This window comes from Gasterosteus aculeatus, chromosome 9 (assembly GCF_964276395.1).
Source record: "Gasterosteus aculeatus chromosome 9, fGasAcu3.hap1.1, whole genome shotgun sequence".
Lineage (NCBI taxonomy): Eukaryota > Metazoa > Chordata > Actinopteri > Perciformes > Gasterosteidae > Gasterosteus > Gasterosteus aculeatus.
In genome coordinates this window covers 11467628-11487967 of record NC_135696.1, presented here as the reverse complement: position 1 = coordinate 11487967, position 20340 = coordinate 11467628, and the positions used below count along the sequence as shown (strand labels likewise).

Sequence of the window (20340 nt, the reverse complement as noted above, 5' to 3'; positions counted from 1 at the left end):
GAATCGTATCTTGGGCACAAGATGTACTTACTGAAATTGACTTTGAGTGCAGATGAATCGATGCTGATTATTATAACCGATGAACGTGATGCTCAAGTTACATCGTTCTGAAAGTCCCTCCTTCACATGAACAACTATTTGTTAAGACACACACCGGTAATTAGAACAAAAACACACTTCTACCAACTTTACCTGGACTAGTTAGCACTTTATTAGCACTTGCAATGGCCCTTAACTTTGCACGTTTGTAATTTGCCATCCTTGAAGAAATTGTGCTCGCTTGATTTTTGTTGTTCAGGTTTTATATCCTCTTGTCGCTTTGGACAAAAGCGTCGGCTAAATAAAAAAATGTAAATGTAATAATGTCTTTGAACGGAAAGTATCGAAAGAACGCCTCGAACACACCGTTAAATCAAGAACATTCTAGCGGAAGATCAGCCACGCCGAGGTCAATGAGACGTCAAAACACAAGTCTAAAGAAAGGGATTTAAAAAACACACACACACAAAGGACACATGCGATGGGAACAGGCTGTTTAATTGGGAAGCACAGCTGCACTTGAAAAATCTCATTGTCCAGCAGTCGACAAAAAAAAAGAACAGATTTTCAACAGGGAAGGGTTGTCTTATTGTCCTTTTTCCTCCATCTATTTCTCTCACCTTCTTTTCCTTCCAAATCTGACGTTACAGGGAGCTTGTAAAAAGAATCAGAACTAATTCAAAATGCCCAAGAGTCTTAATGGGCAACTTGATGGCTATAAAAAATGTTCCATCTTTCTTCTTGTCTGTCCACACCTACGCAAAAATGGCTGCATGTACAGCAAGTGAATATTGCATGTAGCCGCTCAGAGAGCCTGTGTTTTTTACAGGGCAGTCTGGTGTGTGTGTTAACAGACCGCTTTTGAAGCCTCACTGTGCTCTATTACAGCACAGTATGCATGAAGCCAAACAAACACCCCGGGAATAGGTGAAGCAAACAGGAGCTCAGTGCCCTGCGACCATTTAAATCACAACACGGGCTCTGTGCTGTGTGTATGTGTGTGTGTACGTGTGAAGGAATGGGCTACTGGAGGTTAGCACACAATAATTCCAACAACTCGATTAAGCGGGAAAAAACGTGTGTGTTTTAGTGTAATCACAGGAGAATGTAGGTGAGTAAATGGATCGCAGGCAAAATTGCATTCATGACTTAAATAGCATCTATTTTTCTACGTTTGGCAGACGTGCTGCGGCCAGTGATTCATCATCCTCCTGCAGCCGACGAGATGAGACTCTGTCCGTCAGCTCCATTGTGTCGGGATAACACCCTGATAATTATCTGCACGGCTGCTCTCCTCTTCTCTTCACGCCTCACGTCTGAGTGGGAAAGACAAAGAGCAAGTTTGTAAAAGGGCCTGAAAACTTAGTTAGGTGGTAAGGACGTGGAAAGAGAAGGCGACAGTCGGGGGGAGGGGGAGGGGGGTTAGGGGAGGGGCAGGCAGTCGAGCAGACAGAGGAAAAGAGAGGAAGGAGAAATGATGATGATGAGTGTGGATAGGCAGGGCGAATTGAATCTTTTAATCTCCCAAAGTGGGAAGAAAGCGACCCGAGGCATTTGTGATTGGATTTACTTTAAGTCCACAAGTAGGTCAATAGAGCTAGCGTTGCTCATTAGCAAAGAGGGAGGAGAGGCGTTGGGAGGAGAGCAAGGAAAAAGTTTCGTGTCGATACAGTGAGCATCATTCATTCGCCCTTTCCTCCTCAGAAGGGGGGGGGGGGGGTGAAGTTTGGCTGTGTGGCTTTTTGTTTTTGTCAGTCTGAAAAGGGTACTTGAGAAGAAGGCAGCAACTATAATATAAGTCTTGCAAAAGGGCATTTACAGTTAATATCAATCAAGATTCTGATTTCTGAAACCGAGAGGCCTTGATCAGCCAAATGAAAGCGACCTGAGGTCAGCAAAGCAGAAAATACATGAGGCTGCATTTGAAATTCTCAAAATGAGAATGGCTGCGTGGCGTACGGATGGAAGCATCTGGTTTTGGCATTTGGCTGGATAATAAAGTATAATAATAGTAATAATAAGTGCTAAAAGCTTTGTGTAATTCATCTTTCCCAGATTTCCTTCTGCACAATTAGATCCTGTTACTAAAGCATAATTAGCAATAGGATGCTAAAGGCAATTGGAGAGAGGAAGAAACAAGGTGGCAGAGCTGCGGGAATCAATGAGAAGAAACTAAAAGGTTAAGTTGAGTGGGGCACAGTTTGTATGGAAATGTATGGTATAAATGCCAGGCACAACAAATTTTTATAAAACATTAGTTGTCCCTGGCTGAGCATTACAGGGCTTTATCCAAATATTATTCTAATATCATCTTTTAGCTGTTTACAATATGAAGTTTAAAAACTCAAAGCCTCAAAGCCACGAATGGATGACTAAAGCTGCCAAACAAACCCGATCTTGTGCCCTAGAAAGCGAAACCCAAACACTTCCCTTTGGTTTATTAAAAGGAGTAGGACAATATATTTGCCATGCCACATTGCATTCCGGGTATTTTGGAGGCTAATTTGGCATTAATCACTGGCCACTCTCCAAACAACACGCCCACCAACACTGACACATTTAACCAACAAGATGTTGCGCATTAACGAGTGATCTTTTACCTTCTGGCCAGAGCTTTTCCCCCTGCTTCCAGTCTTTATGGTATACCAAGCTCACCAGCTCCTGGCTTTAGCTTCCCATTCAACTCATGAGTAAGAGTGACATTGATCTTCTCATCTAACTGCGAGCAAGAAGGCAAATCAGACTGTTCGCCAAAATGTTGAAGGAAACCGTGCGAACGTCAACTGAGATGTGTGAATAGTTTTCTACATGTTGTCGCGTTGGCAAAACCAGTGTGTAATTAAACACAGTTAGTAATCAAATGGTTTACTCTGAAGCAAAAAAGAGGTTGTATCAGAGTATTGTTTTTGGTACAAAGCATAAATGTAGAATATAACATTTATTCGTTTGTTTCACGAATGGTTAATAAGTGGATTTAAAGACCGATTTTTCTCATTTCCCTTCTAAAAGATTTTACAATGAATATCAAGCTTGATTTCCCTGTTTAATCGCTTTGTTTACATGTGTTACTTCCATGAAGCAAATTAAATGGCAACATTTACAAGACAATACACAAATAAATGATCCAATGGAAATTAAGCACACACACACTTGCACACTACACGATGCACATCTACACAAAATTCTGCACACACTTTTAAGAACATATCTGTTAATTTACACACACACACACACACACACACAATGTCGAAGGAGCTGATGCTGAAGAAGCAGTGGCGGCCTTTGGGCTGAGGAAAATGATTGATGGAAGAGAGTTGATGACTGTGTTGGGTGGCTGCTCCCTCGCTTTCATTCTCCTTCCTACCCCTCCCCATCACTCTCTTTGTCCCCGTGTCTCTCTGTCTCTGTCCATTCCCTCCGTCACCTTTGTGTCCAAGTCTTCCTCATTTTCTCCGGTGATGAGTGATGGAGGGAGGATCTGCCATGCCTCCCCTCGTCCTCCCTGCCGTACATTGTGTCAGCATCTCCTGCTTCCTCCACTGTTTGGACCCTGTTCAATTTTTTTTTTTAAAGAAAAAAACTGTGGGAAAGATGAGGGTGAGGGACACGGGGAGAGCATTTCAGTGATAAGCAAAAAAGGGACAGTGTCTGACTGTCCTTTCTTTTATCTGGAAATCCCCATGTTACCATTTTCTATCTGATTTCCGAAGCCACAACTTGAACCTAAAAATGTTGCTTCATGAACAGAAACCGAGCCAAAGCCTCAGTGGTGACGTCACGTCAAAGAACACTGACGCTCTGGACGCACCAGAAAGTAACAACACCATTAAAACATTTCAGATGGTTATTAGGATTAGCAGTGAGAAATTGAATGTTGATAACATAATGGGTAATGGAACCGTCGCTTATTCTTATGAGCAAACAGTTGCTAATTTTAAAATAAAGACGCTACTGGCAGAAGCTTGGAGGGAATGAGGGAGGAAAAAAAACATATCAAGGGAGATTAAAGGAAGGAAACCCAGGAATATCACAATTTAATTGTAATTTGGGGATTATGACAAATGATGGGCACTTCAACCAAAGTCCAAAGTCAAACCTGCCCGCGTCCACGTAAGGCCTGACATTTTATACAGACCCAGGAGAGGGTTGTAGAGCTGTGCAGCTTCTCTGAGAGCACAAAACCTCTCTCATTTCCTGAAAGCGCCTAGAAATCTGAGACAGCACAGATAACAAAAGTAGTCTTTTCAAAAACAGGATTTTAATAGAGGGTTTGGTCCTGTTTCTTAGAAGCACACTTTTTTGTGAATAACATTTATTTATTTATATATATATATATATATATATATATATATATATATATATATATATATATATATATATATATATATATATATATATAAAAGATTTCACCGGCTAGTGTTGAGGATGGTTTCTTTAGTACATCCAGAGCGCCCCCATGAGGTAACAAGCCAGACCCGCTGACAGTCCAGAGGGATGAGCATCACTTCTGGGGGGGGGGGGACCTGCAGCAGTGCACTGGAGTAGATTAAGAGGGGAAATAATTTATAAATTTCTGTTCAATTATTTACTGAGCAATTCCTTCCAGTGTTTACTCAGGGGTTATTAAATATTATGCTGCTAAGCTACTCAGAAGACAGAATCGTCAGAGGACATCCCGGGATACTTTTAAGTCTAGCGTCCACAGAACTCAGAGCTTCTAGAACCAGCTCACAAAATGCAATAAAGAAGCGGCGGCTCAATCAATTTTCTCACCATTGCACTTTTTTCCTCTTTTCTATTTCATTTGTGTTCCGCAAGGAAAAATTGCAGTATCTGGCCGAACACCATGTGGGCAACTGAACTGTGGTGTGTGTGTGTGTGTGTGTGTGTGTGTGTGTGTGTGTGTGTGTGTGTGTGTGTGTGTGTGTGTGTGTGCATAAACAGACACCTGTGTAAGCGCGTCCGAGAGGTAATGGAATAACTGCGACTCAACTAATCCGATCTGTCTCCCTCCATCTCTCCCGCTCTCTGTTGCACTCCCTCAGTGCATTGAGAGACAGACCTCTGTCTGCTGGCTCGGAGACCGCCAATAGTCCGTCCAGATAGTCGCAGCAGGCTTAGCCAGGGACATGAAATGTAGCCTTGGATTTTGTCCTTCTTGGCTCCCAGAAATCACCTAATAGGTTTTGGTAAGAGCGGGTGAGACAGAGAGAGAGAGAGAAAGGTAGGCAGTACCTTTAGCCCGACAGTAAATGAACACTACGCGGCTAAAGCTAAATCATCCTGGCTGACACTGATAACGCACACAGACATGTCCTCACATATTCATCCTACTTATGTCTCCTAGAAATAGCCAAACGCACGCACACATATACTGCAAAAAAAAGAGAGAGAAAATTAAAAGTAAACACTTTGAATTCACATAGAGAAAAGCTCACAGAGAAGTGTGTGTTTGAAATGTCTTCAGCACTCATACTGCTTGTTTCCCCTTGTAGGGATTCATTACATCTGCTATATTCCCTCTCGAGGAAGTCCAAAAAAAGCCGAGGGGTGTGCGTGCGTGCATGCGTGCGCGTGTGTGTGTGCATGGGCGTCCTTTTGCTTAGGGTGGCTCACTTTACCAAAAGAGAAATGGGAAAGAAAGAGAAGGACCATGGCTATCATCCCTCTTCAATCTCAGCCACACTCACAGGTTGTCTTGCTTCTCTTCCCTCACTTCACTGTGCTTTGGCTAATGTGTGTGTGTGTGTGTGTGTGTGTGTGTGTGTGTGTGTGTGTGTGTGTGTGTGTGTGTGTGTGTGTGTGTGTGTGTGTGTGTGTGTGTGTGTGTGTGTGTGTGATCACAAAGTAGAAAAAGACCATTTAAAGGCAGTCAGAATAAAGAGGAATGTGGCATCTGCTTGATAGTTCTAATAATCAAAGCCAGAGACACATGCATGTGTCTTTGTTTTTTGTGTGTGTGAGGGTTTTTTTCTAAGAAAGCCACACGTAGATGCGCACACACACACACACACTCAGTCCAATGTCGAAGTCTGGTGGTCTCACAAATTTCGACGGAGCAACACTGACCCCTATTGAATGAAGCCATTTATGGAATGCATTGTAGAACCATAATGCTGCAAATCACAGTATTTAATGTGAAATCATTGAAAGCCTGGGCTCAAAGGATAATGGGGTTTCAACAACACAGTTAGTTTGTAACAAGGACACTTCACTTTCTTGCTTTCTATCTAATCGGGTTTATAAGTGATCCCAGATACTAGTGTGTATTGCTGACTCTGAGCAATAACAATTAGAAAGGGTTTTGATGAATAAATGCAAATTATTCTCTTCGAAGATTGCTCCTCCTTGATGTTTGCTTGTTATTCGCAACCTGTCACATGGAGCGTTTATCTCGTTTGGCTTCAGCGGCATACAGTTTTAATAACCTCCGTCGTTGGCTGGCTCTCATTGTCCAGGAGTGTGAGGTGGTGAATCCCAGGCACAGCGCTGAGGGAGCACAGACGTAGGGATTCAGCGTTAAACCTCAGCTGAATCTCTAATGTCAGCAGGTGTTTGATTTGTGGCTCAGTGTGTCTGCAAGTTTGCTAAAATACCAATAACTGTACATGGTGCCGAACCTAAAATCTTTGTTTCATAATATATATAATGTATATAGTAAAATCCTGTATGGAATACTGAAAATTACCCCTGCTGACTTGATCATGAGGTTGACATCTTTTGACATCGTTCCACTTTCTAGTCCAAATACCAATACAATTTAATTTCATGACCAAATTCTCCCAATACAAATTAAATTCCACTGTATTTGATTTTAAATTAATAAAAACTCTAAATAAGAAATGTAAATACACATAAAAACACTGTGCCAAGAGATACAAACTTAATCACTGGAAAAAAAAGCTAATTAAATCGACTCCCGAAAAGTGTAACTATATTATTTTAACTGTGTCCATTATAAATGTAGACACACAAGTAGCATATCCAGCAGTTTGACAGGGAGACAGTGAAAGTCAAAAAACGCTGCTTGACGGCAGTGGCGACAGGAGCCGTTGTCTTTTGGGAATGTGGGTGGGTACGAGCCTCCGGCTAACGGAGGGATATGACAAGTCAGAGCAGCAATTTTCAATGTTCCGGATCCCCGTATTGCTGTCGCCACCAGCACACACAGCCAGTGTGCTTCTACGTTGCTATGACAATAAAGGCATCGCTTCACCACCAGCAACAATTGTTTACACAGAAGACCAGAACTAAGACAAGGTTGCAAACCGGCAAACTGTCTGAACCTACATTTTACTTTATTCCTTATTAAATTGTCAAACATATTCAAGGACAAAATCAAATCGGATTACTACTGAGAGAAAACACTGCAGCCCTTCAGATTAATTTCTAAGGCCTTGTTAACAAGGATCCTGGCTGACCCTCTGCTGCTCAGTTCCATGCCCAAAAGAACTTTAGGGAGTAGTGTACAATGAATCGCACTTCCAAAGCATTTTAAATTACCGGAACAATGTATTGTTATACATTATATGTATATATATGTATGTATATATATATTGTCATGAGTAGAGTAAAAAATACTTACCACCAAAGATGGTGGTTTTCTGTTACTCTGTCTGTCCAAGTGCAAGTGCACTTGACGGGTTATGTGATTTCTGAAGCTTTTACCAGACTTGAAGGACAAACCAGCGTCAAACTGTGAGACTGGCAGGGGAAAGATTCCAGTACAGCTATTATTAAACACACACAGACACACACTCACACACAGTGTTGAAACTGACAAACAGCGTGAACCCTGCTGGTATCCTAAATCCTGACTCTCTTTCCCCTTAACTCTCTTTTTCTCTCTGTCTACACACACACACACACAAGTAATTGATTCTACATAAACAACTCCCAAAGTCAAGTGCCTGCTCTCAGTTTCTGTTCAATGCATATAGAATAAGAGAGCTTACAGTATTTGTGTCAAGGGAGCATATTCACAATTTTATCTGAATGGCAATAAATGTTTTTAGCTGAGGATGTCCTCTCGAAACCTATTCAGCAGCATTCATCAAACAATCAAAAGATTGCTAAGAGTTGCTAAGAGTGTTGGAAACAACCGGGTCCAACTGACTTTGCGAACGAGGTTATCTCCCACACAAAAGCTTCATTGCTGTGTGGATGGATACCAATAATTAGTTTATTCTTTAAGCGGTGATACTATTAAAGGAAAATGACTCTAAAGAATATAGAATATAAAAGCTGTTTGACCTAAAGAGCGGTCCGGTGTTAAGTGTTACATAGCAGATTGAAAAGAGAAAAGAAGAGCTTAGAGTAAGGTGTTATGTCAGGAAAATAGGTTTGCAATGTTTGAAACCAAGTAAATATTAGTGTAACACATACATGAGATTATTATTTTGCGGTATTGAAGGTGTGCAATAACAGCATTTTAAAAAATCATGTTTTCCTGGTCAAGTGTTTAGTGCTTATAAGAGTACCAATCTGTTTTTGGACCAGGATTACATTCTGCTTTATAAACCACTGTGAGTATCAAGTATCAAAAAGGGTTATGCACCAAGTTGAATCAACTTTGTTTTGAATTTGAAAAAGTAATGATGGAAAAACAAAAACATTTCAATATTTCTGCATAGTCCTTACAAAATAATAGTCTTGAACAACCCCACAGTCCACATCCTTGCTGATATATGAATCCTTGAAAAGTCGGATGAAGTAGAAAGGCTAACTGAGGAGCTCATTTTGGGCCTTGTCCAAATGTTTTGTTGAATACGGACCCTTTTCTTCTCAGGTCAATTGGAGAGTAAACCTCCTTGCTGCACTAACTATTTGTACTCAACAAAGAGACGGTGAAGCGCAAGGACCCTTAGTACATTTAGTTGGCTTACAAAAGAGGGAATAAAAGTTAGAATGAAGACATCATAGTGCAATTTCTTCTGTCGGCGCTGCTTTTCTGAAATACGGAGGTGTTATGAATAACGCACACACGTCTTGCAACATTGGGCATAAATCTTCGACAGTGCAGCCCTTAAGCACTGGACTTAATATTTTAGAGATTTGACACAGAAAATAGAGGAAGAAATTTCTTTTAACGTATCACTTTCAATTCAAGTAGGAAGAGACATTATTTTCCAAGTTCATTCATGCTTTCAACTATTAATTGCCCTGTAAATTTGAAAAATAGGATGTAGGTGTGGTGATGATTCCATCCGATATCAGGAAATTGAGATGGGAATTATCCAACAACTGTAATTATCTCGTCGTCTTGCTCAAAGTACCATTATCACTTGACACGTTATCTCTGCTTCCTTTCTCATCTTCCATTTTTCTCATTTTCCTTTGTCCCTTCCAGCTCCGGCTCCAGCTCTGTAATGAAAGACACAGGATGAAAAACAGTAAACAGTGCTGAGCTTATCATTTTAAACATGTTAAAAAAACGGGGGTTGGGAGGAATCTGAAGCCAGAACCAGTCTTAATAGTAAAGCAATACAGAGGCGCAGACGTCACATGTGCTACATTAAGGTCATTCAGGGGCTGTGCTAAATGGGTTAGGGGGTTATCCTTTTTCTTTTTGGTGGAGGGAGAGTAGTGCCTGGGAGCATATTTTCTGACCCCATTTTTCTATTTCATTTCATATCTTGTATTTGTGATGCATCACACTGGGAGAATGTTCACATGTGCAGGGGATATGTTCCGGTGACAATATTGCTTTGCACTTCAACACTGAGCTTTCTGTTCCCGGTTCACGTGTGTATGTGTGTGTGTGGGTGTGTGTGTGTGATAAACGCAGAAGCCCTTTCTTATCCGACATGACTGTCGGCAGGACACGTACCGTACCTTTCAGAAGCTTTATAACAACTTGGTTGGTTAGGGGAAAGATTACTTTGGTTTAAAATAAGGTATTTGTTGAAGTTTGTGAAACACTGTGGATTAAAGTACTTTATCAAAGGTAGGCGTCCGTTCAATATGTTGGCAATTATAAGCATGTGCAGCTATTAAGGGGAGAAGTGAGATAATGTTTCTGAAATGATAAACAGTGTATTTTTCTAATGTTAAGAGTCCAATGTGTAGTTGAACAATGTATCCAACCTCACCTCCTTAATATATTTACTATGCAGATATGTACCACCAACCCCTGACATCCATACACAAGGCGGTATGTACACACTTGGTTGCCATATTCTGTCATCCCCTAACTTCCTCCTTTTCCTGCGACATAATTATTTCATCTGCATTTGAGCTTTGTTACTCAAATGTGAACAAATCATGTTTTTGGCGTGTTGTAAAACAGCTTAGTTTGAACTAGCTTTTTGACATTGCCAAAAGAAAATCCAAACAGAGCCCCGCAGTACAACGTGTTTCTCTTATTCGTCATAATACAGCATTCTAGTTGTGGTTTATGATTCACTGAAGTGTTTAGAAAGAAAAAGTCAGTACAAAAAACAGGACTCTCCACCAAATGTGGAGGGTTGGGAGAAGAGGTAGAATGCAAAATACGGGTTAAGGTTTTTTCTTTTAATTAAGTAACAAACATTTTCAGGAGAAACTTCACAGTGGTCCAATAAGAAGAAACAGCGATTCACATGACACATTTTGCAGCTCATGTTTTAGCACTGACATAAGTTCTATGCTGGCTAACACATAGGAGGATGGATATGTGGATCCTGTGCACTCAAACACTCAACAAACTACCGCTCACCCACTGGAGATTTAGCTAAATGGGAATTTCTCAATTGCTCTTCATAGATATTTTTGAACACAATAATGAAAAGTTATCATCTAAAAAATAATTGCTTTTATCCACGTTCTCTCGCTGTCTTTTTGAAGAAGTTGAGCCGTTGCTAGCTTTTTCCTCTAATTGAAAATGATCTGTTGTACCAGCTGCACATTGATGCCCTACTAACTACAGATACAACGGAGCAGGAGATACGTAACGAGCACAAACACAGGCTTGGAAACTGAGCGACTAAGTGTGTGTCTACAGACTTTAAGATAACTATATCCTCCATTCAAAACAGTACATTAGCAGCCCAGCAAAAGGACAAAAATGTCATCTGACAATATCTGCTATTGTTGTGATATTTAGGTCGGAGCCTGACACAAAGTGGTGTAAAACGAAATTGTGAGTTAGTTATTTTTAAAGATGCTTAAAAAAAGTTGCTGTAAGTGATTAGGACATAAAATCAGTCAGAATTTAAATTCCGCCATAACTTACAAAATGGTCAGCTGTTATTTGAACAGAGGCAAATCATACTTTTAATTTTTAATTCCTGTAATTTAATTTAATGTTATTATGATGTTATGTAATGTTTTAGTCACATGACATGTGCTCTTAACCAGACTTTTGGGAATTACACGGTAGGGTTTATTAAGGAACAAGTAGAAATCATTTTCAAACTATTTTAAGAGGTTCACATCATGTGACTAGCCTATGAAATAATCAGCATATTTGTTCAGATTATGAATTGTATAAAATAAATATGAATCAGAAAAAGGGGAATAACGTTAATTTGTCTTGTAAAGAAACATCAGTTCTCTTTTTATCCAGTAAAAAGTAGCACAAGGGAAATCAAAAGTAATCTAATTCATTTGTAACATGAAAACACATGGTTAGGGATAAATAATAATTGTACACAAATAGGAAACCAAATGAAGATAAACTGAAAAGCAGTGAAAGATCCTTTTTAAAAGCAGTAGTATGTTAAAGCTACACATTTATAAACTTGCAGTTCCTATAAATATTAGTCATCATAAGTCAGGGCCAATGATACGGTATCTTAGTATTAGTGTTTTTATATATGAGCAAACTACGATCTTCTCAAAACCTCTGGTGTATTTCATTAAGTATTTTTAAGACGGAGGTAATTTAATGAATTTCTTTCATATAGGTTTTTGAGCGTGACTGAAGAGCAGGTTAATAATAAATAAAGGCCCTGATCAGTTACACAGTAAGTATGGTTGTGCTAAAAAACAGCGCAATTTAGTCGACCGATACGCTGGACTTGAATTCACAGAATATTTACTGACCCAGTGACAATTGACCTATCTCGGCATGACTCACAACACACTGCAGAGGATCACTTGGTAAAATCACTAAAGAGAGAAGTACACAAGAAGAACATTACAAAAACACTAGCACCTTCATCGACAAGGAACACACCCTCTTAACGCTGGCTCTCCATCATCATACATCCAGGTGGATACTCTGGTGGCGCTTCAGGTTGCATTTCTGGGTGAAGCGTTTGCCACAGGCCGAGCAGCAGTACGGTCTCTCCCCTGTGTGGACCCGTCTGTGGGCCTTGAGGTTGCTCAGCTTGGTGAAGCTGCGACCACAGAGGGAGCAGCAAAAAGGCCGCTCGCCTGTGTGCGTCTGCAGGTGGGCCTTCAGGTTGCTGGGGTGGGGGAAGCACTTCCCGCACACACCGCAGCGCAGGAGATGCCTGGGTACGGTGCGAGGGTCAGAGTCCGGGTGGAGTAGCGCGTCGCTGCGAAGGGCGTTTGCGGACTGCTGCGCTTTGATGGTGACCCAAGGGACACCCGTCCGATTGTGTGCTGCGGTCTGTTTATCGCCCAGGTGAACTCGCTGCAATGAGAGAGATGGTGGAGGAAGCGTTTTAGATGTGGACTGAGTTCTGTTGAGGGGATTTAAGTTTACGGGAGCTATAGACAGTGCTGTGTTAGCACTGTTCGAGTGTGCGTGAGCAGCCTTTTTCGTCGGCCCGTGGAGGTGCTGAACAGCAGCTTGTAATCGGAGACCAGCGGCCACTTTGGAATGCAGCTTCTTAACGTCCTGCACAGATGCTTTGTGGGAAATGCGGTTCTGCTTAAATGCATCTGAACTCCCTCTGTGATGTTTAACCGAGCATGAGAAAGATGCCATCCTGGACATCATTGTCCTCTTTTTTTTAGGTTCGCTTTCCACACATACATCCGAATCGACGACCACCTCCTGCTTGATAGTGACACCATACGCATCACTGTTTTGCAGTCTCGACGTCGGGGACGCAGAGGATGAAATCTGATCTGCACGCGAGGAAATCAGAACATCGACATGTGCTGCGACAGCATGCGAGTTGGACAGCTCTTGTTCAGTTAGCTTTAGAGAACTACTGGTTTTGACTGAATCACAGTGCGGTTCTGATGAAAATCTGTCATTCTGCAGTAAAGCGGCTGTTGTGACAGCCATGCCGGTCCAGCCTCCGTCCACCACTAAAGACGACTCTGTGGCCACGTGCGCTGGCTCCTGGTCTTTGGGAAAAACGTATGTAGCAGGGACCTGCGTGTTTTGTGCAATAACATCCCTCAATAGTTTTTCACGGCTCTCTTGAGCTCGTTCGGGTTGTGCCTCAGTCTTCTCAGGTTCCACTTCATCTAGAAAAACAGATAGGATTGGTAGTAGACAGTTAGTGAGAAAGTTTTTTGGTTGCTGCCACAAATATACAGACATAGTAGTTATGCAAACTTGTATGCGTGTTGGTCATGGGGTTTCAAAAATAAGTGACATTTCTTAGTTTCGAATCGTTTGTCATCATTTGTAAGGACACCTTGACGTAAAATGGAGGCTCATTAGGCTTTCGTTTTATTTTTAACTTTGTCAAACATTTTAAAACTACAAATACAGTTTCTTTTCAGTCCCATTGTTATTTATTTTAATAGTAGTAGTACTGATATTCCTCAAGTGTTTAAGATATTATCTTATATCATATATAAATATATGTCATTTAGATGTTCAAACTTGAAAACAATGGCCAGTGCACAATACTCACAATCAAGAGGAGCCCTCCAATGCACAGAAAAACCAGACAGCTTATTTGCATCTTCATCCTTCACATCCACCGCCGGCAACGCATCCTCCTCTTCGGTCTGCAGCACAGAGAACATATCAGAGAATAACATTTGTTTTGTTAGTTGTCTACTCTGAGAGGAATTGTCCTGCCAGAGAGGATGTGCATAACAATGACTTAAACTCCAATCAGACAGTACTGTGACCCACCAGACGCTTCCTCTCAGGACTAAAAGTGCATGTAGGATTGTCTTCCGACTCTGGTATGACTTCCTGTGCGCAGCACATTGACCACCTTTCCATAGAGTCACCTTCTTCTTTGATCACGCAGGCCCTGAAGATATCTGGAAAACAGAGGTACCAAGGTAGTGTAACCCGATACAACGTGCAGTATATTACATGCAGTGTGTGTCAGTATATCTCTCCTTGTACTTACCAGCTGGCTGTTCTGTGGGGCTTCCTTCTGCAGGATCACCACCGCGCAGTGGCACATCACCCTTTGAACACCCAACGCACCACCCGGTTGTTCTTGCGTCTTTCCCCACTTGGTCACTTAGTTTCGTCTCAGCCCGTCGCAGCTGCATCCTCAGGGACTCCAGCTCCTGGTTCCTGCGCTGCATCTCCTCCAAGAAGCCCTCCTCAACCAACCTCGTGACCTCGTACATGGCTGTCTTTGTTACGGTCTCCATTACATCCGACAGCTGGGTCTGAAAGGTCACGATGAGGGTGTCCAGGTCCGACATGGTGGACTTTCGCGTGTTTGTGAGAAAATCAAGACTCGAATACAACGTCAAAGGTTCTCCTCGGGAAACGCTACCATGTTGTTTATACGCTTTAACGCGACACCATTGGTTAACGTTTACCTCTTGGAGATGAATATTTCAGGCAGTTGATGAACGGATACACTTTGGAAGGATGAGCTAACGATGCACAACGAGCTATTAACTAATACGGATTGTCTTGATGAAAATCATGGTCATCTATTAGGAGGCTAATGGTGCTAGCTCAACGGTAGCATCTGTATGCTATCCAACGGTGAAAGCGTAAAAATGTCAACAAACCGCAACATTAGGCAACAACAGCTCGTGGAAACCATTGTCAAGCCTCAAGTATTAAACTATTTGTACTTGTGTTTGTGAAGCCCATGAGTTTTTTTTAGCTAAAGAAATTCACGAGTAAGTTAATAAGCATTCGACCCGGTTAGCTTTTCAACAACCGCTTGTGTTGCCTCTTGGTTTTGCTCGTGACGTCATTTCCGACGCAGTACGGTGGCCTTATCTGCAGTCTGTGAGGACAGAACGCGTTTTAATAAAGTAAAACCAACTGGCTGCGCCGAGTTGAGCTCATTATTTAAGCTAGAAATGTGTCTTTTTTTATCTTGCAAAGCTGTCTTGAAATGCTTCACTAAAAGGAGGCACGAACTGACATTCAAAATGTTTAACTATATTTAAGATGCCTATGATTAAAATGAGGAGCAAGTATTATTTATTATGATTTTTGATACTATATGTATTTATTACCACATCAAAACCTGGGCCTCTACATTTTTGTATTATGTTTTGAGGAAACTCCCACTTTGTACATGTCAATACAGGGAAACACGGGTGCTGTCAGTAACAATTGTGGCCCTCTGAATTCCTCACTGGAAAAAACTTACTAGCATGCAACAATATTTCATTTGATTGACTCCTCCTGTGTTTACTCTCCTATGACAGCAAATGGCTGTGAATTAGGCCTCTCTTCAGACGCATTTACCATTTTATTACATTTAGGCAAGGCAATTGTATTTGTATAGCATTTTAAAAACAGGCCATTCAAAGTGCTTCACATAAACCCATTAAAAACATCCAAGCATAGCGCAAGAATATTTAAAAAACAGTTAAGAACATAACAAATAGGATAAAATCTGACTACCAAAACTCTGAAATGCTGAAATGGTCGGATAAAGGCAGCAGCGAAAAAAACGTCTTTAATGTGGCTTTAAAGCAGCAGATTCTCTGGGGCTTGTTCCAGATGTGTGGAGCAGAAAAACTGATTTCAATTGTTCATCCTTGTTACCAAAAACAATTTAGTCTTATCATTACCATTTCATTTAATCTTACTGGCCAAATAATAAAAGTTAGGTTTTGAACCATGCACACCATTTGGTATCAGGCAGAACAAAATGACCGCAGACCAACTAAAGGAAGACAAAAAATACACATTTGTAGAAATGGAGGACATTGGAGAAAAACGCAACTACACTGATAGACCCCAGCTATAGAAGTTTAAATCCTGAACCTTTTTTTTCACACTTTTTTAAACATCAACCACAACTTTTATGTTTTGGAGTTTTCTAAAATGAGGGCGGGTATAAATATACTATTTCTCTGACACCTGTTAGAGCCACCATTGACAACTATTTACTGCCTTCGCTCTACTCAGCCATTCAAGCAAAGGGGGGTTTCTAAATAACCCGTTATAAAATCTATCAATAAGAAGAAACTACTCTGTCAGTTGGATGATTCCGTTATTTTCCAGGATTTCCCTTGTTATGTGTCTCCACTGCCACACTCATCATTTACATCAACAGGGTTCAGCACTGGACTGTTTTTTTCTATCAACTTTGCACAATACACCTTGTCCCTCTCACCTTAAGTCTATGCTCCCCGATTTACAGTAGCATGTAATTTGAGTAAAAATTCTCAAAGTTTGTTTCAAGAAATGAAAACAAAAGTATTAAGGGAGTGTGTATGATTCTAGAGAGATTGAATGGCAGATATTGAAGAGCCTTTTTTTAACGTCATCCTTTGACATGCTGGGACAGTAAAGGGTGAGCTGAGGGGTATTAAGTTACAAACTGCAAAATCCCTACAAGATACCACAAAATCTTACACACTGCTTTGCTATAAAAATGTAATTCTTAAAAAGACAACAGATATACTTTTTTGAACTTTATTAAAAATGTGAAATGTGCTCACCAAGACAGGGAGAATTGTGTAGCATCTTTTTCTTATATAAATAGAAACAAACAACAAATGATTTGTTTGAAGAGAAGAAAAGTAACACTGAAGAATAAGGAATTAAAACGTTAAAAGGTTTTTATCCAAAACTCCCCCAAAACGTTCCTAGCTTCATAGATCTGTCATGTGTTTGCGTTGATGCGATTTCAGATGATCCAGGCGCTTGAAGCTGAGTCCACAGACAGTGCAGCAGTATGGTCTTTCCCCCGTGTGGGTACGCTGGTGAACTTTCAATATATCCGCCCTTGTGAAGCTCTTATCACACATAGTGCACCGATGAGGTTTTTCTTGAGTGTGAATTCTCCGGTGCAACTTAAGATTCCAGAGACGACTGAACTTGTTCCCGCATACAGTGCAGCAGTACGGTTTGTCACCTGTTTGGCCACACTTATGTGTCTTTAGGTCAGAGAAAGAAGAGAAACCTTTCCCACAATGGCTGCAGAGGTGAAGCCCCTGCCCCGAATGGATCCTCTGGTGGACTTTGAGGTTGCAGGCTTGCGTGAAAGTCTTTCCGCACTGGGTGCAGGAGTACGGTGGCACTTGTCCGGTGCTCTTATGTGTCTGCTTGTGGGCCTTTAGTGAGGCTGAATCAGGGAACGACATGGAGCACTGGTTACAGTTTTGTCTCCTCCCCCCTCTCCCCGCTGCCGGATGCTGAAGCCTCTCTCCCAGGTTTAAGGTGTCATTGTACGCATCTGACTGTCTATACATGTCCTCCGTGCTGTCTAAAGATGGGTCACCGCGAATGCCCGGGCCCCTGAAGTTCTCCCTGCCGCCAGGATCGCCAGACACATTTTCAGGGTACAACATACTTGGGTCCTGTAGATACCCTTCTTCATTGATCAATAAACAGCTGAGCTCTCCGCTGACATCAATGTTTGTCCTAGTGGGAGAGCCGGCAGGTGAACCGACCGCAGCCACTCTATTTCGTGAAGCACCTGTTTGATAATCTTGATGCTCGGCTCCTTCTGGTGCTTCCAGATCTCCCTCGTAATGCCCCATGTAGCTAAGATCCTCACCCAGTTGGGATGGTGATCCTTGCAACCCATCCAAGTTATCCATGTCTATCATATGGGAGTCTCCATAGCCAGTCTTGCCAAAGCCGCCCAATTCTTCCATACCATACCTGCTCTGGAAAAGGGGTTGGGATGGGTCACCTGAGTGTTCATCTTGGCCTGAGTTTGGCCTCTGGCCATAGCCAGCTTCCCAATTCAAATTACTCTTTGGGATTTTCTGGTCAATGAAACGTTTACTGGGCCCCGGAAGAGCTGATGCCTCTGTTTCTGGTAAATAAAAGAAGAAAATACTATATAAACACTGAAAATAACAACTTTGGAGCAAGTGTAGAGGAATGTTGCCATCTGGTGTAGGATTTCCCAATATGCCGGTGCAGTCGAAATAACTTAATTACTCAGGTTATGTGTTTGGTAATTACCAGGATATTAATATGCTTGACAGTAGCTTTGCTGAATATGTGTGTACATACTATGAGACCAACCATCCAAATTGACTCCCCATCTCTCTTGGGACTCAGTTTCTGGTGTGATCTGAAGAGCTTCCTCCTTGAGCAGCCTATTCAGCTTGCCACCCTGTACACCTGGAGACTGGGAGAGAAGTAAAACAATTTATACAGGAGGCTTTAACTCTAATCACCTCAAGAAAAACCATACGGTCAGCATTACAGGCAGGACTCTCGCATTTGAGGGGTCTCAGTAGTTTCAGGGGTCTTCAACAGGGGGTCCACGGAGGTACTACCGGGAGGGGTCGCGAAATCTTTGGTTGAAAAGACAATTTTTTCCGCACAAATTTAAATTCTTAAGAATCAGAATTGTATTTATGGTCTTTAAATACACATTAACATGAATCCAACATATGGTAGCGAACGGATAAATTGATTGAGAAGACGTTATCCTTCAGTCCGCCACACACACACATTCAGCTTCCCACAGGAGGAGCTCTCTCAAGCTGGGCACTGGTTCATTCACAGCCCCTTTCATGTAAATACGACAGCACAGGCACCAGCCAATCACATCGCGTGGATGCTCACGTCTAAAGAGCGCAAAGCTCAGAAATAAAAGATGGCCGACCAAACTCTGTGGAATAGGGGGTCCCTGCTCCATCTCGCCATCCGTTTGGGGGACCATGGCCTGAAAAACGTTGAAGACCTCTGATTTAAGCCAAAAGAGTGTAGTAAACTGCCCTCTACCTGTGATGCCATCATGGCCCTGTGGGCCTCTGGTCTTGTCTCTTCCGCTGCACGACAAGGCGCCCCCCCGTCGGTGCTTTGGGAGTCATTTACCTCTTGCAACACGCTCTCCTGTTTAAGACTTTTCTCTGTGGCAGATGATAGAAATAAAATGCAAAATCAGAGGAAACTTGAGAAGCACATTTTTGGTGGGTTTCTCACAAAGCAGTAACCCTCACAGTTTCAAAAATATTTATTGGCTTCACTTTTAAAGCTTTTCCAGGGCACATTTGTATACATTATGTAGTTTGAGAAAAAAATATTTTCTTTCACCTATGATTTTCAAAAATGTTACCCTCATGCTTATGCAGGTCATTACGCTTCGGACTTACCTGTCGCGATGGGATTGTCCTCATCGGACACCCCTACTCTTCCACAGTCGAGACATGTCCCCCTCCGGTCTCCCTCTCGGTCTTTACGGCGACTCTCCGACCACTTTAGTCGCCTCTTCAGGGACTCAACCTGCTCCCTGCACCTCGTCACCTCTTCCAAAAAACTGTCCTCCACCAGCCGCGTGATCTCATACATGGCAGCTTTGAAGACCGTTTCCATCACGCCAGAGAGTTGAGATTGAAACGTTACTATTGTTTCGGCCATTATGGCAAAGACGTTTAAATCGAATTAACGTGGAAACACAAATGACTTCCGACTGGATGAGACTGGGCAGAGGATGAGCAGCGCTAACGGCGGTCTCTTAAAGTGGGGTCGTTCACGTAGTTTTCAGTGCAGGTAGCGATAAAACAGTCTTGCGCGTATGTTGGTCGGTCCACATTTATCGTTTACTTCCACCAAGCAAAACCCAATGTTGCGAGTGGCTTGAAATGTCAGCATTATCGTTAGCTAACTAGCTTACCGCACTAGTTAAGAATCAGAGTTAAAGCTTGGTTCCAACTCCTGCGATAAGCCATCATCGGAAACACAACACAATCACCGTTAAGCTTCATATAATGTATCTTTAGTGAAAGTTAGTTTTGGCAGCCAATGAACAATTGGAATTCTTAGCTGTAACGTAACGTGCGAAATGCCGTTGGGCGGTCGCTTCCTGTTGATTCCGCGAACCGTAGATACTAACTACGGAAGGTCAATTGGGACAATCTTAAGCGTTTCGGCTGCATGGGTGTCGCGATAAAGACGGCGCTTCCTGATTGAGAATACATGTTAGTGAATATGTTACACTTGTACCGGATTATAGCTATCCGACCAATTGATTAAATTATATAGAAAAGCATACAGACTGGATTCAAATTGTCAAATTTGCTTAGGGAGGTTTCTAA

At 41.9% G+C, this 20340-nt stretch overlaps 2 protein-coding genes across 3 annotated transcripts; both read right to left on the bottom strand.

Moving 5' to 3' along the window:
• Positions 1 to 10536: 10536 nt before the first annotated feature.
• Positions 10537 to 15143, bottom strand: LOC120825248 (uncharacterized). The gene is made up of 4 exons (XM_040186767.2): positions 14256 to 15143; positions 14030 to 14163; positions 13803 to 13899; positions 10537 to 13407 (listed from the first exon to the last, which is right to left on the bottom strand). Exons 1-4 carry the CDS (start codon positions 14560 to 14562, stop codon positions 12221 to 12223), a joined length of 1725 nt encoding a protein of 574 aa, XP_040042701.2. The 5' UTR covers positions 14563 to 15143; the 3' UTR covers positions 10537 to 12220.
• Positions 15144 to 15568: 425 nt separating this feature from the next.
• Positions 15569 to 20217, bottom strand: LOC144383392 (uncharacterized). Of its 2 annotated transcripts, none has more exons than XM_078080587.1 (4): positions 19399 to 20217; positions 19028 to 19155; positions 18308 to 18425; positions 15569 to 18104 (listed from the first exon to the last, which is right to left on the bottom strand). In XM_078080587.1, exons 1-4 carry the CDS (start codon positions 19661 to 19663, stop codon positions 16933 to 16935), a joined length of 1683 nt encoding a protein of 560 aa, XP_077936713.1. In that variant the 5' UTR covers positions 19664 to 20217; the 3' UTR covers positions 15569 to 16932. The 2 variants fall into 2 exon arrangements, with proteins under 2 accessions (XP_077936713.1, XP_077936714.1); XM_078080588.1 differs by having other exon boundaries at positions 18320 to 18425.
• Positions 20218 to 20340: the final 123 nt, after the last annotated feature.

Excerpts from the sequence above, each read along its gene's own strand:
- LOC120825248 (XM_040186767.2), bottom strand. The coding sequence starts at position 14,562 with ATGTCGGACCTGGACACCCTCATCGTGACCTTTCAGACCCAGCTGTCG. Across the intron at positions 14,164-14,255 it reads CCCCACAGAACAGCCAGCTG|ATATCTTCAGGGCCTGCGTG; the intron begins GTAAGTACAAGG and ends TCTGTTTTCCAG. Across the intron at positions 13,900-14,029 it reads GTCCTGAGAGGAAGCGTCTG|ACCGAAGAGGAGGATGCGTT; the intron begins GTGGGTCACAGT and ends TCTGTGCTGCAG.
- LOC144383392 (XM_078080587.1), bottom strand. The coding sequence starts at position 19,663 with ATGGCCGAAACAATAGTAACGTTTCAATCTCAACTCTCTGGCGTGATG. Across the intron at positions 19,156-19,398 it reads GGACAATCCCATCGCGACAG|AGAAAAGTCTTAAACAGGAG; the intron begins GTAAGTCCGAAG and ends CATCTGCCACAG. Across the intron at positions 18,426-19,027 it reads GGGCCATGATGGCATCACAG|TCTCCAGGTGTACAGGGTGG; the intron begins GTAGAGGGCAGT and ends CTTCTCTCCCAG.